This window comes from Mauremys reevesii, linkage group 6, assembly GCF_016161935.1.
Source record: "Mauremys reevesii isolate NIE-2019 linkage group 6, ASM1616193v1, whole genome shotgun sequence".
Taxonomy (NCBI): domain Eukaryota; kingdom Metazoa; phylum Chordata; order Testudines; family Geoemydidae; genus Mauremys; species Mauremys reevesii.
Genome location: NC_052628.1, coordinates 76421977 through 76441418, shown reverse-complemented (window position 1 = coordinate 76441418; position 19442 = coordinate 76421977). Strand labels below are relative to the sequence as shown.

The 19442-nt window shown below is 38.5% G+C and overlaps 1 protein-coding gene and 1 long non-coding RNA gene across 4 annotated transcripts in view; one reads left to right on the top strand and one right to left on the bottom strand.

Moving 5' to 3' along the window:
* The window catches only part of LOC120407978, a 104186-nt gene that overhangs the window by 14212 nt on the left and 70532 nt on the right, over window positions 1–19442 (bottom strand). The gene's annotated exons all lie outside the window — the stretch shown is intronic.
* Window positions 1–19442, top strand: part of FBN2 (fibrillin 2) — a 245391-nt gene that overhangs the window by 189013 nt on the left and 36936 nt on the right. For both annotated transcript variants that reach the window (XM_039544388.1, XM_039544389.1), the window contains 7 exons: window positions 429–497; window positions 2200–2325; window positions 7031–7156; window positions 7548–7673; window positions 8726–8842; window positions 12451–12579; window positions 12945–13064. In XM_039544388.1, coding sequence (XP_039400322.1) covers window positions 429–497; window positions 2200–2325; window positions 7031–7156; window positions 7548–7673; window positions 8726–8842; window positions 12451–12579; window positions 12945–13064 — 813 coding nt within the window. The remainder of the gene's footprint in view (window positions 1–428; window positions 498–2199; window positions 2326–7030; window positions 7157–7547; window positions 7674–8725; window positions 8843–12450; window positions 12580–12944; window positions 13065–19442) is intronic.

The following is a 19442-nucleotide window of genomic DNA, read 5'->3' as shown; positions in this document are numbered from 1 at the left end:
AGAGGAGGATCCTTAGAGTTAATTTATTCAACAAAACCTAGTTACTGTTAAGTTACTTTCAGTTTCCCTAGTAAAATTGCCTCTGTAGATCCTCAACTCTAGGAGATTAGAAAGCAGTAACAAATCTCAAGAAGTAGGGTGAGGAGTGATACTTAGACAGAAAATGAAGGCCTGCTCTCCCAAACTCAACATCTGATCTAGCTCCAAGTGGAGCAAATAATGATATATAGAAGTGTGAATGAATTTCTGAGTGGCAGCTGCACTTATTGGCAAATTTGCTTTTAAATTTTACTTAGACAAGCTGCAGAGTTTCCTATCACTACTAGAATTGACTGGAAGTGCTCTTGGAAAGCTGGGGAAACTTAAAAAATAATTATTGAGGGACTTATACATATTCTTTACAAATGCATAATTTGTTTCATGTTTAGCGGAATTTAAGACCATTTGTGGGAACATTCCTGGCTTCACCTTTGACATCCATACTGGCAAAGCTGTTGGTAAGTTTTACTAAATGTATTTTCAACAAGTAATTTTTTGCAGCATGGTGTGTCATAGCAATATAATAATACTGCCATGAACACTGTATACCAACTGTATGTAATAAAACTCTAATTCCATCATGGGGTTCTGGTGACATCATAAATTGCAAGAGTATGTGGTTTGTTCAGGTCACTAGAACTCATGTTTACTTGGATTTATAATGAATGTTATTTTAATATAACTGTTGTATGAAAAAAAATCTCCCTTCCCGCAACTGGCATTTTACGTGCTTCCCTCTCTCCCTTTGGAGCTGTATAATCATCTGCATTTCTCCGCTACATCCTGACAATTTCAGAAAGTTTAGAATAAGATTTTTATTATATATCTCAGTTTTTGTTAAGTATTTTTCTAATGCCATGTCTTCTTATGACTGCTACCATTCCTTTCCCTCTCCATCCCAGTACATGGTTATGACTGATAAGACACTTTAAAAGAATAATTGTTATGGTATGCAAAGCACACGGCCTCTTTTAAGGGAGGAAAGGCAAATACGACGCATTTATTGAAAATACAACAGATAGCATATGCTTTTTTTACACACACACACACACACACACTCTCTCTCTCTCCTGCTAGTTGATGTTTATAGTTACCAGTCTGTTGTAGCTCGAGTCAATCTAATGGCCAGTTAGATTGAGCACGTAATCATTAGTCCTTAAGTGATGTTAGTCTTGGGGTTTTCTGCTGTTATCATTTGATGGTTATTGTCGGGCTTCCCATCGTTATCTCCTATTTGTTGTTTCGCCTTCGGGACTGCCTCACCTCTGAGGTCATAAGTGCTGCTAACATGTTTAGCATCAGATACAATGGATGTTTTCTAATTGTCTCCTGGTCTTTCCAAGTCTCTCACTTTTTCTTGACCTTCTGGACATTTGTGATGGCTTTCGCACTTATCTTTTCCTGATGCATGCATTCCTCATTCACACAAACAAATTTTAAAAGAAAACTTCAAAGGTATACAGACAGCAGTATTGTATATTCAGCAGAATACATTGTAAATCAAGCCTTGCTAAATCTTATAACTAAAACAATTCACATTGGGGCTTCTAATCTGCTTAACATAGATACAATACAAGATCCTGTCTCTTACTTACTAAAACCTTACAACAAAGAAATGTATATTTAACTAGAGTGCCTAATTTGTAATACATATAGGAAACCATAGTCGACATTACAACTTATCCTAAAACAAAAGGGTGACCATAATCAGTCATAAGGATTGTTCTATCATTCCTTTCTGCTATTCAAAAAGGGTGGCTGGCAGGATGAAATCAAATCATACATTAATTCTCATAGTACAATTATAAAATCCTGCTCCTACATAATTACCTATAAGAAACTTCCCTCTTAAGTTTCTTTGGGACTTTTTTGCATGCATAACACTTCATATACTGGAAACAGATATTTAATGTTGTGTTATCCCATTCCCATATCTCTTTTCTTCCTTCTTCCAGCTTCCTACCTGATTTAAATTAATAATCCAAATCTTGAGCTTCTTTATTGAATATAATATAATTTATTTGCCCCATCATTTACAACAGCAGCATGTTTGTTTTTTTCTTATATATGTTTAGCTAACAGCACAATGAAATATAGAGAATCCATGGGGTACATAAAGCCTTACAATACTCTGTGTGACTAATGTATATTCACTTTCAGATATTGATGAATGTAAGGAGATCCCAGGGATCTGTGCAAATGGTGTTTGCATTAACCAGATTGGCAGTTTCCGCTGTGAATGTCCCACAGGATTCAGCTACAGTGACCTACTCTTGGTCTGTGAAGGTGATCTGAATGAGAGGTTTTTTTCTGTTTTGTCCCTACAAGCATGCTTATTGTAAAGGAGCATCAGGACATAATTCCAGTGCAATTAATCCCTTAGGAGGAACAGGTTGTGGGCATTCTTTCAATGGTTAACTCATAATGACCTAAAGAAATAAATATATGTGCCAGCCAATTTCTGACACAGTTTTTGTTATATTGGTTTTCACACAACCTGCTAACTCTTAAACATGTTTCCTTAACAGTCCCTTTTCCTTTCTAGACCAGGCATTGTTTTGTTTTCTTATTTACCTTTGGGAGTGAATTTAGCACCCCTGAATATGAGGGAATAACAACACTCTCTTGAATACCACACTTATGTAAATGCATCTCATTCCTGATCTACTCTTCCAGTACTCTCCTAGGCAGAGACGTATTAGTCATATCCAGTTGTGCAATGTTTCTATGACAATAAAACATGGGAATTGGAATTAGATCACTGTAATAATTTTCCCTTTTGCCCTAACCTTGGATTTGAGTTCAAGTCTAGCGGTGAAATCCTGCCTCTGTGGGAATTTTGCCATAGGCTACAGAGGAGTCAAGATTTCACCCCAGAAGATTAAAACACTAACACACTGCACCACTTTCCTAGAGTTTTAATTAAATTATTATTTTGTTTTAATTATATAAAGTTACATAGGTATATTTATTTACCCAGACATTTATTTATTTATTTATTTACACAGACTTTTACAGTTCCATTGTCAACACAGTAGAGAGGGGCTGTTGTATTAATTTAGATGGAATATATGGGCCCAAAGAGTTAAAGATGTTAACATGATTGTGGAAACTGTTTAATGTTAAAAAGTTTTAAACACGGTTTGGGGTTTGGTATACTGCTTAGTATAGACTGCTTAGTTCGATAGCAAACACAGAGGTCAGAACGTGTCTCAAGATTAGGATGAAGATCTGGGGTCTGAGGTGATGGGAGAGGGGGGCAGCCATGATGGGGCATCCTTCCCCTTTTCTTGTCTTTTCATCAGCCAGTGTCATGGTAACCAACTTTTCTCCCCAGAGTCTTTTTTTTTTTTTTTTAGGACCCATCCCCTCATTATTTTGTTTACCAATTAGGCCTAATTTATGACACATCAGTTTTGCTTCATTGATTTCCAGTTCCGGGCTTTTTTTCTTTACCAGGCATGATTTTAACACATTCCTTGAGGTATGTTGGAAGGTCTTTTTCTTTTTCTTTTGTACCTTTTTCATGAATTTTTTTGTTAATGGGTTGTTGTGACAGTTTATGAACTTTCATTTACTTTAGAGCTGAGCTCACAATTAGGGCAAATTTGTAGACCAAATTATTGCAACTTAATCCCTTTTTTATGAACCAGTTCCACCTCAGGTCAGACTTTGGCTCAGAAAATTTCAATTACTGTACAAACAAAAATCTTATTTTACTTTGAGCATGTACGGGGAGAAAAGGCACTTGGCTATATTTTAATTGCAAATATTGCAATTTTTTTATTTTAACTGGAATTTACAAATTTCATTTAATTAAATATTACAAAATTTACAGTAAAACCTTTCAGATAGTAACAAAGCTAAAAACGTGCAACTTTATTTATAGCTAAAACAAAACTTAGATCTGGTACTCTTATACGTTTTAAGATGTTTAAAAACAAACTGGCTTTTATTACTTTTTTGGCTGTACGCCCAGAATGGGTAAAGATGGAAAAAACTTTCTTTACTTTTTTCCCCGTTACACAGTTAAAACTATTTAAAGCTGCACATTTACACAACTGTAAAAAAATTTAATACACGAGTGGTTAAACTTGCTTATTTGGAGAAAAACTTTACCAGGATGGCATGTTTACCTAAGTATGTTGCCCTTTATAAAAAGAAGCAACAAAATGATGTCTTTGGAACTGCTTTTGCATTCATGAGCCTTTTGCAATGTCCAAAGGTGGTCAAAATGTGCAGGCATTTTTAGACTATGACAGACCTTGCCCTTCTGCTTCATCAACATTTGTGAGGACAACATGGCCATTGTGGCAATTTACCCCACTATGAGGATCCAACCTGTAAATACTAGCATCGTCCTATCTTACATGCACAAAACAACAATAATTATTGACATTAAAAACTAAACAGGAAAAATAATTGGAAAACCCAAAACAATCACAAGGTTTGGTTCTGCAAAACTCCTTGTTTTAGGGGGGCTTCTTGAAATTTAATTCACAGTCAGTGCAGTAGCAGTGCTGAATTAAGCTGGCGTTCTGCTAACAGGAGGGTTACCCAACATGTGCTTTTAGTCAAAATTGCTACACTACAACTACACTTCCTTTTTGCCACTTTTAAAAAATGCCTTTACATTAAACCTATGGCATTTTTATCATTTACAAAAACTACAACCCCTAAAATAAAAGAAAAAGGGAAAACAAAACAAAGCACATGTAAAAAGATTAAAAATGAAGTGCTATAAAACAATTGATAACCCTTTTTTAAAAAAAGATTAAAATCATGCAAAGCAAACTGTTAAATTACATTCTGATACTTCTGGGGTTTTCCTCCAGTTTAAGGCTGATTTTTAACACATTGTTGACAATTGAAGTTGTTATACTGTAAAAATATGGCTTTTATTCAAAAATTGGCAAACTTTCCCCTTTCCCTACTGCCCCACATTTTTGTACACCCTTTGCAACGTGCCCACACTTTCTCGTAAGGATTTTTTAAATACACTGTTTCACTTCTGCATTGTATCAAGAACTTAATAGTTTTTTACACATTTTAAGTTCCCAATTTTATGTTTATAAAACCCTTGTTTTTTAAACCAACTTTAAAACAATTGTCTGTTTGCCAAGTTGCCAGCTTTTTGAGTACATATTCACCCTTTAGACTCACCCAGGGACATAAAATGTTGTATTAATTTAGATAGAATCTATGGACCCAAAGAGTCAAAAGTGTTAACATGACTTTGAAAGTGTTCAGCATTAAACAGTTTTTAAAAAGGTTAGGGTTTGGCATACTCGGTAGCCTGCTTAGTACCATGGCAAAAACAGCATTTAAAAATCATTGTAACCTTACCTTAAAGATACAGAAAAGACAGAAAAGCAATTAAAGAAATGTAATGTGTTAAATAAGGCTTTTAGTTTACTAACACGCTTTGGGATATTTTCCCTTTATCTGGGGAGAGATTTTAGAAAGAAAAAAAAGCCTGTGTTTGACTGGTTTTTTTTAAGATGGTAATAACTGTCCTTTTGTGGGGAAAAGAGAAATAGTTAGTTGAAATAGGCTGCACGTGTTGTTATTGCTATTTTTGTTAAAGTCAGATTCCATTTCCTAAGAAGATAAAACAAGACAGACACTCACATGAAAGGGGAGAGAAAAGAACAACAAAGAGAAAATGCAGCCACTGTCTCCTGGGTTTGACTTTCACAGTTTCACTTACCACCTTACCACTGGAAAAGCACAGGCACCACATACGGTCTTATCAGGCACTCCCTGACCTAGCAAACTTGTACCAGATTTGGGGCTGCTTGGGGCACTGCTTTTTGGTGCCTCTTTATGGGCACAGACTTACAGCTGTGTTACAGGATATACAGTCCTGACCAACTAAGCCAGACTCCTATTAGACAAAAGGAAAAAGGAGAGAGAGAGCTGAAAGAGAAGACGTAAGGTAGAAAAGGAAAAGGACATTGGGGTGAGGGAGGGAGGACAGACAGTCTCATGTGCCAGATGGTGTGTGAGATTTAGTTGGCGGTAGCGGTGTCATCTGGGTCTCTTGCTGTGGCCCGGGCTGGTCAGGACATCTCAGGATTAGATTGAATCAGATCCTAGGTCTCAGGAGATGGTGGGGATAGCAGCCAAGATGACGAAGCTTGCTCCAGTTACCATTTTTTCTCCCAAAGTCATTTTTTAAGGACACAAAAAGGGATTGGTGGATGGACTAGCCCATCCCTTTATTACTTTGTTTATTAACTAGGCCTAATTTCTAATTTCAGTTCATTGATTTTCAGTTCTGCACTTTTTTTGTTTACCAAGCATGATTTTAACCAGGGGCGGCTCTAAGTATTTTGCCGCCCCAAGCACAGCAGGCAGGCTTGCCTGCGGGAGGTCCCCGGTCCCGCGGATTCGGCAGCACGCCTGCAGGAGGTCCACAGAAGCCACGGGACCAGCGGACCCTCCGCAGGCATGCCGCCAAAGACAACCTGCCTGCTGCCCTCGCGGCGACCGGCAGAGCACCCCCGATGGCTTGCTGCCCCAGGCCCGCGCTTGGCGTGCTGGTGCCTGGAGCCGCCCCTGATTTTAACACTGCTCCTGAGTTATATTAATAGGCATTTTTGTTTGGAGTAATTTTAGTCTTTTTGTTTTGCTTTTGTACCTTTTTTAATTAACATATGTTGTTATAGTTATTGTAACATGTCTTGAATTTTTACTTACATTTATAGTTAAGCTTACAATTAGGGTAAATTTGAAGGCCTAGTTATTGCAACAGGGTTTAGATCTATAAGGTCTGATTCTCTCTTAACCCCAGTTTTTCATTGATGGAATTCTATTAACTTTGGTTCATTCTACTGACTGGCTTACACTGGTGCAAGTGAGAGGAAAATCAGGATCAGAATCTCCATTCGCCATGTTATCCTTCCATGGCACTAAAAATATCTGCACTCTAGACCAAATAAATATATTGTGGTACTTGACATTTGAATTAGGATTCTTTATGTTTCAGATATTGATGAGTGCAGCAATGGAGACAATCTCTGTCAGAGAAATGCAGACTGTATCAACAGTCCTGGGAGTTACCGCTGTGAATGTGCTGCAGGTTTCAAACTTTCACCTAATGGTGCCTGTATTGGTAAGAAATCAATTGATTCCACTGCTTTGCTTGAATCCACTTGTATCTAGCACATTGAGATGCAAGAGAAACCATTGTATTTTAGTTTGCTTGTTAAATCTATGTAAAAACTTTATGCTCTAGCCATATTTCTCTGTTCATAATAAGAAGAAACTCCATGAGATTTTAAAACAACTTTCTTGAGGTCAAGCTATTGCTAGAATATGTTTGAGACTTCAAAATGTATAGACAAAAAGAAAGTTCCTGTAAAAACAGTTTTGTAATGATTCAGTTTTGGTTATGGATAATTCTGAGCATGATTTAAATAATTTAGTAACTTTGTAAAAACATGTTTGTGAAAAATGAATGAAAAAAAATAATGTATGTCATGTGTTTTATATTTTTGTTATAGATCGCAATGAATGTTTGGAAATTCCTAATGTTTGCAGTCATGGCATGTGTGTGGACATGCAAGGAGGTTACCAGTGCATCTGTCACAATGGTTTTAAGGCATCCCAAGACCAAACCATGTGCATGGGTATGGAATGGATATGCTTTGAGTTCTAGACAACAGAATGTATCTAGAATTTGAATTGTATTAGGAGGTTATATTCCTATTAAAGTACTGATTTCATATATTAAGTATCAGTTAGACAAATTAGAATTTCCTTTAAGAAAGTGCAAAGTGCTTTGGAGTAGCCACACATCACTGGGCCACATCTTCAGGGCCACACATCACTGAATAAAATATAAAATCAATGTTCACAAAGATACGTGATGATGGATGTCTTCATATTGAAGGGCACTTAATATGATTAAATCCCTGTTCTCATTGTGCTCATATGGTGATGTGAAAGAGATGCCACTAAGATACATAAATCACAAAACCCAAAGGTTCTTGTTCTTTACCTTATGGTCTGTTTGGATTTTAAAATTGTAGACATATTATTATGAAAAGGTAATGCATGTATGCAGCTCCTTTTGTGTCACTGTTTGGTTAATGCTTTGAGAAAACAGCCAAATATAGGTACTGCAGCTTTTGTAAATATTCCCTGGCTCTAAACAGGAGTTCAGTGTCCCTCTGGAAATATAGGCGGTGTTCTAATTTTCTTATTATACAAATATTGGAAACTTCTTCATATGCTGCTGTGTGTCTATGTGTGTCTTCCTTTTCTCAATATTTTTTTAATTGAATCCCATTCAAATTATTTGTGCAGGGTACTTGGCAACTGACTTGTTCTAAGTCCAAATATCCAAACTTTGATTATTTAAAAAAGTAACAATATTTCAGAACTTTAAACTAACAGTTTATAAGGTTTCAAACATAAATCCTGATAACAATTGCATATGGTTAAAATATCCCTATGATCCTGCCAACTCTTACAAAAATATTTCAAGTCTCACCTTCCATATTACAAAAAATAAATTTAAAAATTCTGCAAAAAATGATGAACTGCCATTTTTTCTTAAAAACACACTAGAAACTAATACTTGAATAAAGAGCCTTTTCAAGACCCTTTTGAGTGCATACCATATTAACAAACAATTGGGAAGACAAGTTCCTGTCTACAAATGTATTTGTCTTTGCAGATGTTGATGAATGTGAACGCCATCCATGTGGAAATGGAACTTGTAAAAACACAGTTGGATCATATAACTGTCTTTGTTACCCAGGATTTGAGCTCACTCATAATAATGACTGTATGGGTAAGTACTTTAATCCAAACTTTAATTTATTTGCTGCTGCTTTGGTGTCCCATGGGGATGTATTTAAAGAAATGTAAAGAAACCCAAAACCATAGTTGGAACTGATCCGGGTACTAGCAAAGGCAAGGAAGTGCAGAAAATGATACTGGTACCTCATCTGTGCACTTCTGTAGATAACACTTTCTCAAGAAATCATTATTTTGGATATCATTTAAAGAATGTTCTTGTTTCATTCTTTAAAAAGATTCAAGCCCTGATTCTTTGGTACACTGAGAGTGCTTTGCAGTCCCAGCCACTGGAGGATTCCTCTACGTTGAGAAACCTTTGAGTAGTGTAGCCATAGTGGCTTTTGTGCCATCCGCCTCTCTTGGCTTCTGGTGTAGAAGTAAAGGAGGCATGACTGATACGCCCTTACACTCAACTGACCCCCCACCTGCTGTGACAGTCCTTGGGGGCCATTGACAGCTGGCATAAATCACATCAGGGTCTGTTCCAGCATCTTCAGGAGTTGCAAATATGGCTCAAAGTATCTTTTGCATCACTCCTCACTCCCACTGGACTCTTGTGCTGAGCATTCTTCAGCCATAGTAATGATTCAGGGCCATTACTGTAAATTATACTTCTTCCCAAGTTGTAAGGCACTCTTCCTTATTTACAATACGTTATTTACAATTGGGCGTTTGCCCAGTGCATTAATAACATCTAAATTAGTGGTTCTCAATGGTCTCTTGCATCCCAGTCAGCACACAGCTGTGGCCCATGTGACATTCTCAGAGCTGTAACTAGGGCAAGGTGGGAGTGGCACTGACCTGGGCGCAGAACCAGCAGGGGGGGTGCAAAAATGGGTGGCACAGAATCAGGCCCAGCGGTGTCAGCCCCTTACCCCAGCAGGATTGGGCCCAACAGCATTGGCAGGAGGCCAGGATGCTCATCATCCCCCTAGCCTGCAAGATTGCAGATCCAGTGACCCTGGCTGGAGCAGGCTCCCTGGCACCAGGACTGCAGTGTCAGGTAGACAGGGTGGGTAGCACAGCTGAGCTATGTGTCAGAGTACAGGCGCAGAGTTGGTGGTGCAGGGGTGGGAGTGCTGGGGCTGTGGGGGTCGCAGGCAGGGTCTGGGGCAAGGAGTGGGAGTGCAGGGAGTTAGGGCCATGGGAGAGGGTGCAGCTGCTGCATGGGGGACGGACTGGTGGCTGGGGGCAGTCCTTGGGGGCGATTGATGCTGGGGGCAGTTGCTGGGCGGGGGGGGGAGCTGGATGCTGGAGGAGCAGTCCCTGGGTGGTGGGGCTGGATGCCTACAGGGCAGTCCCTGGCTGGGAGGGCTCCCCATCTTTGCAGGCAGGCTCTGGGGCTGTGCTCTCTGGGCACTCAGGCCAGCTTTCCGGATGTGAGGGTGGCAGTGCACCATGCCATGCTACCCTTACAGTAAATTAATTAATTTTAACAGTGAATTTTTTTGCCTTATTTTGCTAAATTAAAATGCTCTTGGTAGACATTTGCCAGTGTTGAAATAAAGGTACTATACCTATTTGAATCATATTGCTGTCATATAACAAATACTAAAGCTTATTTTTTGTAGATGTACAGGTAGTATATATATTGTGTGGCTGCAGCCCACATAACACATAGAGAGCTGCATATGCGGCCCACAATGTTAAATAGGTTGAGAACCACTGATTCAAATAAATAATTTTCTTCTTTCATTTTGTGTGTTTTCTAAGTTAGCTCACTTCGGTACCTCTTTTCATTCATGTTCAGACATTACAAAAGTGTTCATGATATCGCTGTCTATAAGTTAATTTTTTCTTTTTGCCCAAGTCACATAGCATTCTTCTGGAAACTTGGGTTCTGGACCCCTTCTTGTTGTTATTAAGACTTCCTCCCCTCCCTTTGTACTTCCTACCCCTAAGCTAATAGCTTGTCACCAGCCCACCTCAGATTTTCATAGCTGAACTTCCATACCAGTGTAAAAGAGGGAGTGTCCTCACTACTAGGGAAAGAGGGAAACCCAGGTACCAAGGAAGCAGTCTCTATTGGCCTCCCAAACTCTCTTGCCCTCCCACGATTATTTCACTTACCCACAGTCACCACTGTTTCCAGAGTACAGCTAAGCTTTTGATAGTTTTGTACAACCATGGTTCCTGGATCATCTTTTTTAAGAGGGAGATTAAAGCCTTCCTGGGCTGGAGAACAGACTAGGTCAGTTGACATCCTCTCCTTTAAGGGGGAAGTAAGAGCCTTCACACAGGCTGAACAGGGGTGAAAAAGTCTTTAAATTCCTTCCAACTCCTGGAGAGAACCAAAACACAGTCTATAAATCACTTTTGCTTTTTTCCCTCTGCTGGAGGAGAAAAGGATGTAAAACTTGCTGCACATGGGCAACAGAATGCAGCTTTAAACAGAACAAAATCCACAGCACTGAACTGAAGTCCCTTCCTTCTGTGTGGCAGAATGGCTGTTGATCCGTCCCAGTAGCCCCAGCGGCTATCCTCCTCTCTCATAACGACTCCATGCTGCTTTCAAGGAGGCTAAGAAGCTCAAGTTGATTCATAGCCCGGGGTCATTGATTACTATTCGCCTTCCTGGCCTGGAAGCCCATAGCATTCTCTCTCAGCCATGTCCCTGCCCACTGAAGGATAGAATAGCTCATCACAAGGAGATAATAACCAAGTACAAATATTTGAATGGAGTAAACAGCATGGAAAGAGAAAAAATGGTTCATGAGCTGTAACCAGTAACACAGAAATTGCCATACTGCCGCAGATCAGTGTTCCATTTAGTGCAGTATTCTGTTAGCAACAGAACCCACTATGAGACGTTTCAGAGGACGGTTGAAACCTCTGCAGTAAAAAATAAGGATTATACACCTGATAGAAGCAGCATTTAATCTTCAAGTCTCAAATTAAAATATTTGTAAATAACAAAGCGCAAATTGTCTCTAAACCCACTAGAATTAACAGCTAGCTTCTTATTCTGCCTAACACACTCTCTCTTTTTCTTCCATCCACCCTGTACTTGCCCATCTGCGCTGTCGTTGTACACTTGGCTTTTGAAATCTCTGTTACTAAAATGGCTCTGTAGAGCTAATTGGGCATTTCCAATGCTCAGTCTCCCATTTGTTATGGCCTCCTGAACTACGGGATCCGCTTGCTGGACGCAGGATGATTCATTGCTGACTGCAATATACATTTCCAAAAACGTGAAAAATAACAAAACAAGTTCAGTGAAAACCTGAGCACATCTAAAACGCCAGATAAAATGCAAAATGCTCCATGTAACATTTTCTTCTCTGTCTGAAGTTAGTATCGCACAAAGAGTCACTTGGCAGCAACTGAACATCTCCAGATGCAGTAGCTGATGTAATGCTGCAAGTTTAAAAATTGTAATACCCTATAAAACGGGGTGTTGTTTAAATAGAACATGTTCCTTAATGTACTGAAGTGAGAGTTACTTTCCACTAGCTGCCAACAGTTCCCTTGCAGCTCAGGATTTGTCTCTTCCATGAAATTATATATTGCAACTTTAGTGTGTTTATACGATACTGTGTCTGCATATAAATTCTAACTGTTAGACGTCTTGGAAAGGCTCAACTTCTCATTTATTTACAGATATTGATGAGTGCAGTTCCTTCTTTGGTCAGGTGTGCAGAAATGGACGATGTTTTAATGAAATTGGTTCTTTCAAATGTTTATGTAATGAAGGATATGAACTTACTCCAGATGGCAAGAATTGCATTGGTATGTACTAAACCAACCAGAGATTCCAAACTTCTCTGACTTGAAATAAACTGTTGGCCCCATTTAGAACTGGATATTCAGATTGTAATATTTAAGATAAAATATTGAGAACAAAAGACTTACATTAAGAAAATTGGTGGCAAAAGCGTGAGGGTTTAGAATAATGTCATTTGTTTTCCTTTCCCTAGCTTGCTTAAGTCGATGAAGTCAGGAAAGAACCTATAGGCTCATAAAAGACAACCCTCTGGCTTATGTCTCTGTTGTGGATGACTATTATCAGCCATTGTTACATAAACATAAATAATTCACTGTTGTATTAATTTCAAAATTTCCAAATCCTTATAGATTCTATTTATTCTTTTAAGATACTAATGAGTGTATGGCACTTCCTGGTGCATGCTTTCCTGGTACTTGTCAGAACTTGGAAGGGTCATTCAGATGCATCTGCCCACCAGGATATGAAGTGAAAAGTGAAAGCTGTATTGGTAAGGCTAACCGTTAGTGTTATTTCAGAATGATTTACCAATATAATAGAATATCTGGTGCAAACTTGATGAAAAACATGTAAATATTGTTGATGAAAAGCCTCCTCTATTTTAGCAAGTCATGACGACAAGGAATGAGTAATAAGGAATAAGCAGCAGCCAGCAGCAGCCGTCCTTTTAGTCAGCAGACAAGATATTGTGAGCTGTAGTGAGAGAAAAGGATGTAAGGACGCCATTTTTTCATTTGGATTAATGAAAAACATTTTTTTTCAAATGCTCAAAGAATTTACAGTGTCTTTTTCTTTTCCTAATCTTTTTTCCAAATGTAAAAAGAGAGATTATGTACTGAATATATACAGTGACTACAAATTGTAATTTTTGGCAAGCAGTGTATTAAACAGCTATTAGAAGTATCTCGTATCATAGAATTGTGAAGTTTAAAAATCTTAATAAAACTATTGAGCTACTTTTCCCTATGGAAACAGAGTTTTCTAAATCAGTTTCTCATACCAGATGTTTTCTGTTTTTGAGTCTTACAGCCCGTGGGAACATGTGCATCAAGATGTCAGTCCCAAATTCATAGCAGAGATGGCGAAACAGATCTTTGTTTCAGTTTTAGAAGAATATTTTTGAGAACCCTGTTGAAAATCAGTTCAACGCTTTAACGTCCCCTTTCTTTCTTGTTTTGTGGGGGGAAAATATAGAGCTCTGCTCCAGTGCAGCAGGGAATTGAAACCATAGTTACCAAATTAGAAACAATACTAAAACAAGTTCAGTCCTCATCAGGAAAACTAAGAGAGAGGTAGAGGGGTGTGTCTGGGTGTGGTCAGTGGGAGGCTTGCTCAAGTAAGGACTGAAGAAAACCTCTGCTCATACTTCAAGATTTGGTCTGTAACAATTGAATGTATCTAAATCTAGGAACTGAGGCGGATCTCAAAGACACTGTAGATTTTCCTCTTTTAAATGTAAGATATATTTTCTAAGATCACAAGTTTTTCATGCCAGTATCATTCTACATTGTTCAGTTTGCCTGCCGACTTAGCAGCTTCTTTTGGCTGCTGCTGCTGCCTATATTAACAACTGAGTTTGAGATTAATCCAAATCTACAGTTATAAAATCCTTCCAAATGAAGGTTGTTGCGTCCCAGGAATATCACCGTTTAAGACCATGTTTAATTTCCTCTCAGTGTCTTGTATGTTTTAGGACAACACCGCAATAAAAGTGTCAAATATTCCCTTTAATCAACTTTGCAGTTCCAACAAAAAACAGAATCGCAAATTCCTACTTTCTTCATCCTGCTGGGTTAAAAAAATGCTATTAATATTTTGACTAATATCACAATGTTTTGTATTCAGTTTATTTAATGTTGCTTTTCTAATGTGCAGCCTTCTTTGTAATGCTCTTTACTGTATCAGAAATTTGTTTATTATTCTTAATTCAATTCATTAACAGCTATGCAACTAGAGTTAGATGTGTGAATGAAGGCAGAATTACTCCTGGGGGGGGTTTCTTTGCCAAATAATTAAAAATTATGCACCAAAAAATTAAAAAGTATGCAAAATTCTGCAGATTTTATTTGTCAAAATAATGCACACGAGTTTCAATTGTTTTGGTAAGTTATTTAAACTACAATACAGAAAAAAGTCTCTAACTATTCAGTGTTTCCTAAACACATGAAAGATAAGTTACAAATACTTGGTAACTAATACCCTGCATTCCCGTTATAATCCTGGATTTTCATTTAAATTACATTACAGAACACCAAACAGGAAAAAAAAATAGAATGTCATTTTAAATTGCTCTGATTTTCACACATGAAAGTCATACAGTTTTGCTAATTATTGTCCTGGACCTAGCTGGGTACTTTGGGAAGTGCTTGGTTCTGATTGTCCTGACGTTTTATTGACTGCTTGGTAAATGTTTTATTTGCCCTCAAAAGTCTTTTTTTTTTTTTTAAATGAGTAAGTAAAAATCTAACCCCTTTGTACCACTTTGGCACAGGAAAAAAAGTGAGAAAGCGCATATATCTTCCGAGCTGATTCCCTTATGTCATTTATAAGGCTTTACATCACTCTGGCAATGTAGGGGCCTTAAAACTTCTACAAGTTTTTATGCTCCTGCAGGAATTGACTGAGAATGGGAACAGCTAACAAACGAGAATAATTAACAATGTTACTATGCAGACAGGTTACTGCATTTCTTCCTCAGAGAATGAGATCAATTAACCATCAACAGCAACATTAACAGAATGTGTTTTGTTTTGTTTTTTACAAAAGCTATTTTCTTTAACTTAAAAACAAACAGTTTTCAGTAACATGATACTAATATTTGTTTTTCTCAATTCTCAAGAAATTACATTTTACTAGGCGGGGGACGCTACACTTTTGCCTCCAGGACAGAGCCTTCCTCCTGGATAACAAAAAGACCTACCCTCCTCCGTGCCCCTGGAGCCACAGTATCAAGAGAGGGGGACAGAGTCTCTCTGGCTTGTTGGCCAGCCTTGCCCCCTGACAGTGATCAACTTCTCCCCTGCATGCACGCACACCAAGCCCCCTTCCCCCTTACAGTGATTTGCATCTCTGAAGCTGCTCCAGGCAGGCTGGGCTGCCAGGGAAGAGACACATTTCCCTCCTCCCCCCCGATTTCTTTCGCATTTTTCTGCATGAGGAGAACAGAAATATGTGGGTCATATAAATTCTGCACTCCCACATTGGCACAGAATTCTGTCAGGAGTACAGTGTGTCTCCATGCATGTGCAATTACATCAGACATTGTACCATAAGTCGGTAATTATTGAATTATTTTATAAATGTCATTATTTATCATCATTCTCTCTCAAGACGTGGAGAATATTTTGATCCTCCAATGAGATTTGACTAGCGGTCATGAGACAGAGTTACAACATGCATGACCCCTGTGAGAAGCAAAGACTAATTAGGGGAGCTGGTCAGACTTTTAGGTTGACCACCTGGAAATACACCCAGGCCTGCAAAACTTCAGGAACCATATTGCTTGTTGAAATAAATGTGAGACAGTATCTATTTTATAAATTTTATTAAAACTGTTAAACTAAAATCAAATCACCAAAGATAAGTTATTAATATTAAAATAATTAATTAAGAATACAGTATTACAGCTATCAAATAAGAATCAAATCAAGTCAAGCCAGAAACAGGTTCTGAGAGTATCCTATGATGTTTAGAACAGCAGTTAGATCTATGAATTCTGCAGTTGTTTGAGAAGACTTTCCCAATTGAGAATGTCTGGTCTTCTCCAAGAAGTTCAGGTAATGGCTATTACCTTGCCTTTTGAGGGTTTGGATCTCTCTAGTTCCCTGCTATAGAATCTGCAAAGGACCAGAAACACAAGAAGATCCCTAGGGTTCACCCATTTCACCTAGACTTAATCTTTTAAAGTATGTGACTACTGGGAAATTATCAAAATAATCCATTATAACCAGGTGATCATGTCTTCCCAAAGTTGAGTATGTCAGTTCTAACTTTGCTGCATGAAATTGTGAGTTCAAATCGAGTTATTGGTTCTTTCTGCTGGGAATCTCTGTACTTCTGAAACGTTTCACCATTCTGCTCACCATTTCTTCAATGCCACTATTCATCTGTGGCCAGAATACAACTTTTCTAGCTCTTTTGGTATGGTCATTCCAAAGATGCTCTTTGTGTATTCATTCCAGTGTTTTTCTCTCTCATCACTCTGTGGGAACCACAATCTCTTGCGAGTGTGTCTGCCATTACGTAGTGGTATCCAGGTTAGAACTTCAGGGTAACATCATAGTTCTGTATTTTTTAAAGTAGTCACTATATCCTTGATGGTGCTTCTACAAGCCACTTTTTGTGTATTGCAATCAGAGATTTATGATTACTTTCTGCTGTGAAGCTATGGCCATAAAATTGTGAAATCTAGTACATCCATATGCCAGACTTAATGTCTCTTTTTTTCAATGTGCAGATACATCTTCTTTGCAGCCGTTATAGCCATACATTCATACGAGACTGGTAATCAATCAGTTCCATAACACTGTAATAGTACTACTCCCAGCCCTCCTTTCAAGGAACATGTGGAGAGTTTGATGTCTTTCAGGGGCCCAGAAAATTGCAGCTCTGGAGCTATCATCAGAATGTTGTTTAAATTGTTGTACTCTCTTTTGTGCTCTGGCATCCATGCCCATTATGGTATCAGTGTTCACTTTCATGCCTGCTAGATTCTCTAACATTTGTCTCATAAAGTGAAATATTTCTGGAGCCTAATATATTCCAAAAGGCAGTTTTAGGAAGCAGTATCTGCCAAATGGTGTGTTGGAAGTGCAGTTCTCCTTTGTTCCTATGTGTGCTCCACCATAGAATGTGCATGTGTTTGTGCGCTCTTGCACAGAGATTTTAGTAAACAGAGTCCACACCTGCACTCTATATATCCATGGAATCTGATACAAGGGAATACAGGGAGAGGCAGACGTACCACTGCTCCAGTTCCTTCTCAACTGCCCTTTGCTTGAGTCAGAACATAGTGGAGGCCACTGTTAACTTCTCAGCTCTTATCTTTTTAAGAAAATAAGTATTTTATTTATTGTCTTCCTAATTGTTATATTTGTTTTTTATTTGCTTTAGCATGTTTGTGTTTCTGCCCCTCTCCCCCGATCACTTTTCTTTGCGGTTAGGGTCTTTTATCCTCAATCCTGTTGTCTACAGCCTCCCTGCTTGGGTTATGCCAAAGACCCAATGTTTTAAAACCCTGCAGAGCTGCCACAGGTCTTTTCCCCTCAGCAACAAGCATCACAGCTGCCTTTCTAGAATTCAGGGCAGTTCTCTATAAGTGCCAGTTTTTCCTCAGCTCAGGCAAGGTAATACTGGACAACTGAGCAGCAATGTACTATATAAAACGTTGGGGGAAGGGCGGGGAGCAAGATCCTAATACTTATGTGCAGAATCGCTAAGACTGTGGAATTGGAGCTTATCCCATTGCGTAGCTAGCTCAGTGGTCTACTTTCCATGCCCACAAAACACCATATCAAATTCTCTGAGCAGGCACTTTCACCAAGCGCAGTTTTGTGATCTGCTTCTTTCTCTGCAAGTGTCTTTTTGCTTTCCTCTCACAGTGGGTCTCGTGATACAGGACTTGGGCACCATAACCCACCCAATCTGTTAAATCTGCACCCCAGGACCTGGTTCCTCGTGATTCTCAGGCGTAGAACTGGGCTGCTATCTCAAAGTTCAGTCTGTACTTCTGAGTAGTAGGTAACCAGTCATGAGGAGGCACATTCAAGTCTGCTGTAAGCATGAAAGGGGTGGGGGGGTCTATTCATGAGTATGCCAGGGTGCCAATTATATTTTTAAAGCTGAAGTCTAACAAATTAGGTTTGCCACTATATAATAGAACCCAATAGGATAACCGCTTTTTATTGAGTCCAGGGAGCGTTAGCTTACTAGATCAACTTTTAACTTGAACAGTATTTCTCAAATCAGGACATTTGCTAATTCTTAACCAACCAACAATTTATTAATTCACCCAGAACCACATAAATACATAATAAACCGTTCACCACTCAAATGTAGACACAACCATTTGTATATGCTACACACACAATGCAGACCTGCAAGAAATTGTCACACATAAGAGTTGAGGCTCAGAAGTTATAATAAACAACAATGCAAATTACCAACATTTCTTATTACATTAATTATCAACAATTCTCAATTATTTAGTACCTAACATATTTATCACATGTCCAAGGGTAGACTGGTCTTTAAGGCACTTTGAAGAGTATGGTTACTTCTCTTTGACTACACTGGTCCAAAGGGGACACATTTTGAATATTAAAAGTGATTGCTTAAAACAATTCTTTTCAATCTCAGGTCAATTTGCTTGGATTTATAAAGGAGTTAAAATATAAAATGTTTACACTTGAATTCTCACTAGAGAGTGTAGACTCAGCAAGATAACCCACAGTTATATATATATTAACAGACAGAAGGGGAAATACAGTCTTTGAAATAAAATCTCACCACTTCTTCTTATCCTCTTAACCCTGGGATGGGGGAAGAGTCCTTTCCACACAGCTGGTCTGGGCATTGGGCACATTTACGATTGTGTTCTTCTTGTGTTATGTTCTGTCAGTTCTCTTAAGCAAATGGTGACCTCAGTTTTATATACCCTAGTTTCAGGGTTTGTTGGAGGAGGACACCCTCTTATTCTTACTGGATACTTGCCAAATTAGGGGTTGGGTTTTATGCAGTCAGTCCCAGGATATTAGAGAGACAAGGTGGGTGAGGCAATACCTTTTATAACAGGTAATACCAGCTCATGTGTGTTAGCTAATCTTGTTATCTGCTTGCAGAATGACTCATCCACTTCCTCTTCCTGATT